Source organism: Cucurbita pepo, chromosome LG05, assembly GCF_002806865.2.
Source record: "Cucurbita pepo subsp. pepo cultivar mu-cu-16 chromosome LG05, ASM280686v2, whole genome shotgun sequence".
Lineage (NCBI taxonomy): Eukaryota > Viridiplantae > Streptophyta > Magnoliopsida > Cucurbitales > Cucurbitaceae > Cucurbita > Cucurbita pepo.
Window position 1 is genome coordinate 5,180,153 of NC_036642.1, and position 5,136 is coordinate 5,185,288.

The window sequence follows — 5,136 nt, forward strand, 5'->3', positions numbered from 1 at the left end:
GATGCAAAGCCTGCACCTCATTAAGATCATATTGTCTCCCAAAAAAAAAAAAAAAAAAAAAAAAAAAANAGAAGGCAGACCCCATTGAATATGAGAGTGAGGTACAACAACGCCATTTCTGTCCACCGCCCTTCTCACAAAGCTGTACGTAGACGTTACCGCTCATACAGCTCCTAGCCAACAAGCAGTTAGCTTTACTTTACAAAGAATGGAAGTGAAAATGAATCAACATCAAATAGAGGAATTCATTTTTTCTTTTCAGCAAGCGTCATGTCAGATCCGGGGCATCCTTTTCACAAAAACCTATGGATCCCCCCTCCTATCAGCACCTTGTGATGTTTTCAAAGATCATTACAATCCCTCTCCCTATTGGTAAACCAGCTTCGTTCCTCTCCCTATTGGTCGATAATCTTTTCTTTCCTCTCCATCAATGTTTTTGTAGATTTAAAAAATTATATGGTGGATCAGGACGAGAATGAATTCGGGAGTCCATGACATACTCATCCTAGAGCTTTTGGGAAGAGTTTATATATATATCTCGAGAGGTGAGGAGAGGGAGGAAGTAGCTCGACTTAAAGAGGAGAGGGTAACCCCCTGCTTGACCGATTTCTCGGAATCAGGGAAGATCTCTCATCTGATGACCTTGAGCAAGAAGAAGTTGCTCTCGATGTGAGATCTGCGGAAAAAGAAAGAAAAGGAATTGGATGCCCCAGAGCAGCAACCCCCGGATAAGCCTTAAAAAAACACACACACACCTCTTTGTAACTAAAGCTAGACACAAACAAAAGAAAGAAGAAAAGGGCCATGATGATGATCCTATCTTCGTTTTCGCCCAGATGATGCACTCCTAGCTCGCGGAGCTACATATTAGAAAAAGAAAAAGAATCTCTGTATTACTTTGATTAGAGAATCCTTGGTTTGACCAACGGACTACGTGGAAAATATGAGATGTAGGCAAGCCGCTACATCTTTTCCCCTTGCCCTTGAACGATTGAAGAACTACTAAGATTCTCTTAGATAACGGTCACATCTATGGTCAATCAATAGGTCTGCGGATTTATTCTTCTATACGATAAATCGCCATCTCGTAGTACTACCATGACACCAATTCTCATTCTTTTTCCGAGCCCCCTATGCCGGCCGTGACTTCGACTTTGAGTATGATGAATGAGTGGAAAGATCTTTATAGAAGTTCCCTGTCCGATCCAACCAAAGAGTTAGTATCTCAAAAATCAATCATATATATATGGAGAACTAACNGTAGAACTGTGAGTTTTTTCAGAAAAGACTTGATGCCCCCTTGTCCGAATCCCGCGAGTGACTAAGCGCGAGACGAGCCATAACATAAGGGGCAAATCGACTACAACTCATCTATAAAGAATTCTTTTCTGGTATATTTGCATCAGGCTTTTATCGTACTAGTAAGAAGGTGTTCCCAAAAGGGGACGAATTCTGTCTAAGATCTTGTGTGCTGGCTTAGTAGCGCGTAAACAGAACACGTAGCCTAAGCGGAACTCAATATTCAACCAACCTATGGTCGATCCATTTATTCTTTCAACTTACTATCAATCAACCATGCCTTAGGTTCTCATTGCGGGAGATGTTGGAATGTGCCCTATGAATGCGCGTACAAGTAGGGTCATTATTCACCTACTACTAAGTTAAGGCAGAGAGTGGATGCTAGATTATATCAGTCGGGTATGCTGGACTTGGGTTCTGTAAAAATATCTACGAATTCTTCTTTGCAAGAGATATCCTTGGGTGGTTTAGTGATGTCTCCGACAGCCTTGCTGGGATCTCCAGATCGAATAATTAGTTTACAAGACGCTCTTAGGGGTCTTCTTTTCTCGGATTTCAGCTTTTGACTTTGATAAAAGTCTTTGACCTACTCTCTGAGAAGAGATGCATGCTTTATACAGGTAGTGAGGTCACGTATACTCATGGGATGCTTGTTTTTGTGGAGTAATGCTCTATCCACTCCAATTCCATTGCGCATACAAATCAATCGACGATCTAAGTCGTTGTTTAGTAAACTATTATACTTCTCGCATGCAGTGTCTGAGTCTTTCCCATTTAAGGAATATGGAGGAGGTATGTGTCCTCTCGCTTGCCTTTGTTAGAAAACACTCATACAACTAAGAGAAGAACCAACTTACTCATCTTATTCAACTTGTTACGTAGTACATATATAGACAGAATTGCCACACATTAATAACTGCCAATAACTTCCCTTAACCGCTAATAACTTCCCCTAATAACTTCCCTTAACCGCTAAACTTCCCTTAACTGCTTAACTGACATAATTTGAAATACAAACAGTAAATACAAATGAATTACAGTTAATACAAGATTAAATAAACTAACAAATCATCCCCTTAATCTTGTATTTCGATCTTCACATTCTTACATTCTTCAAACCAATTCTTTCAGTAAACGTCCTAACCATATTCCTTGACAAGCAGCTGACGTCGCCGCAATATACTCCGCTTCACAGGATGAAAGTGCCACCATCTTTTGTTTCTTTGAAGTCCATGTAATTGGATTCCCATGCAATTGTTTCTTTCTGCTTGCTTTGCCTTCACACAATGACATCCAATATCAATAGTTCCTTTCACCAGTTTGATTACTTGTTCAACGCTGCCGCTACCGCCATTATCGCCGCCTTCCTTCTTCTCTATCTTTTTTCAATGGGAAACTGCTTTTCATCGACAGTTTTAATTACCTGTTCTACTTGNGTAGTACATATATAGACAGAATTGCCACACATTAATAACTGCCAATAACTTCCCTTAACCGCTAATAACTTCCCCTAATAACTTCCCTTAACCGCTAAACTTCCCTTAACTGCTTAACTGACATAATTTGAAATACAAACAGTAAATACAAATGAATTACAGTTAATACAAGATTAAATAAACTAACAAATCATCCCCTTAATCTTGTATTTCGATCTTCACATTCTTACATTCTTCAAACCAATTCTTTCAGTAAACGTCCTAACCATATTCCTTGACAAGCAGCTGACGTCGCCGCAATATACTCCGCTTCACAGGATGAAAGTGCCACCATCTTTTGTTTCTTTGAAGTCCATGTAATTGGATTCCCATGCAATTGTTTCTTTCTGCTTGCTTTGCCTTCACACAATGACATCCAATATCAATAGTTCCTTTCACCAGTTTGATTACTTGTTCAACGCTGCCGCTACCGCCATTATCGCCGCCTTCCTTCTTCTCTATCTTTTTTCAATGGGAAACTGCTTTTCATCGACAGTTTTAATTACCTGTTCTACTTGTCCAGCCAATGGCTTTTCCACAACAGGTTTAATTACCTGTTCTACTTGTTCGGCTAACTGCTGTTCCACGACAGGTTTAGTTCCCTATGCTACTTCAATTGCACTGTCGGAAATAATGGCCTCCTTCTCCTTCTCCTTCTCTACTTTCTTTTCTTCGGCGACCTATTTTTCAATAGCACCGCCATTGTTTCCATCCTCCTTCTCCTTTTTCTTGCCGTCACAGGTGACCTCCTTCTCTTTTATCTCCTCTGCTTTCGCTACCTCCGTTGCCACATTCTGGACCTCCGCCACAATGCCATTGCTCTTCTCCTCGGATTCAAACTTCACAGCGTTAACGATTTTCTTGCCATCTATCATCTTCTCTGTTTTTTTCACAGACGCAGCCTTCACATCTCCACGTCCTTTTATACAAGTGATCCATCTCCGAACTTCACAGTGCCGGTCACTGACTCGTTCAATTTCGAGAACCAACTTCGACAACAAGTCATATAATTGTTGGCTCCCGTATCTAGGAACCAAGTGTTGTTTTTCTTCCAGGACAACCTTCTCTTCATTAAGAGCCATCTCTGTCAACTCTGGTGAACTGAGAGTTCGGACTTCACAAACTTGTGTTGTAAGTAAGGCTGGCTCATCCTCATCACTTTGCGTCTCAGCCAAGTGCGCCTGATCCTCCCATTTCTTCGATCTACAGTCGGATGCATAATGGCCAATCTTTTGACAATTATAACACTTCACCTTACGACATTCTGAGGCATAGTTGCCTAGGCCTTGACAATTTTAGCATCTAACCTTGCTCTTGTCAGCCTTCTTCTCTTAATGAAACGAGTCGTTTCCACGTCCATGACCTCTCCCTCTCCAGCGACCATTGCGACCTCGCCCTCAGCTATGGCCTCCATTGTCGCTACGTTCTTTTGCTTTCCATTCTCCTTGAGTCAATAAGACATGCTCAACATTCTCTTTGTTGCCACCGATCCGTTTCTCATAAGCTTTAAGACGCCCGATGACTTCCTCCATGGTCATCACCTTTAAATCGACAAATTGCTCTATTGCCGATGCGATATGAAGAAACTTAGAAGGTAATGAGCGGAGAAATTTTTTCACCAAGTATGCCTCTTCAAACTTGTCTCCAAAAGTACGTATTTTATTAACAACTCCTATCAACCTTGCTGCATAATCATCAATAGTCTCGGACTCCTTCATATTCATAATTTCGAACTCAGTCTTCAGAGTTTGGATCTTTGCCTCCTTTACATGTTCAGTACCGACATGAATAGTTTTTAACGTCTGCCATGCTTTCTTTGCTGTCTCTTTCTTTGCTAACAAAAACAACATCTCCTCAAGGATTGCTTGATAGATAGCTGCTAAGGCCATTTGATCCTTCCTTTCATCAAGACTATCCAGAGACTCAATTGATTCGATTGTGTCCCACACCCCTTGAGCACGCAAATAGACCTTCATCTTCATAGCCCATTCTGAGTAGTTGGTTCTCGATAACGTCGGGTATTGGAGTGATACCAGACCTTCCTTTGTTGCAGACTTCGACGACATGATCTTTGACATGTAACCACGCTCTAATACCAAATGTCAGAAAACACTCATACAACTAAGAGAAGAACCAACTTACTCATCTTATTCAACTTGTTACACAATACATATATAGACAGCATGACCACACATTAATAACTGCCAATAACTTCCCTTAACTGCTAATAACTTCCCCTAATAACTTCCTTAACCGCTAAACTTCTCTTAACTGTTAAACTTCCCTTAACTGACATAATTTGAAATAGAAACAGTAAATACAAATGAATTACGATTAATACAATATTAAATAAACTAACAAC

General features: G+C 40.6%; 1 protein-coding gene across 1 annotated transcript; it reads right to left on the bottom strand.

Annotated features, from left to right (window-relative positions):
• Positions 1–427: 427 nt before the first annotated feature.
• Positions 428–806, bottom strand: LOC111796046 (uncharacterized mitochondrial protein AtMg00530). The gene is given in 4 exon segments (XM_023678739.1): positions 428–524; positions 526–622; positions 625–676; positions 780–806. Coding segments are annotated over 4 exon segments (273 nt in total).
• Positions 807–5,136: the final 4,330 nt, after the last annotated feature.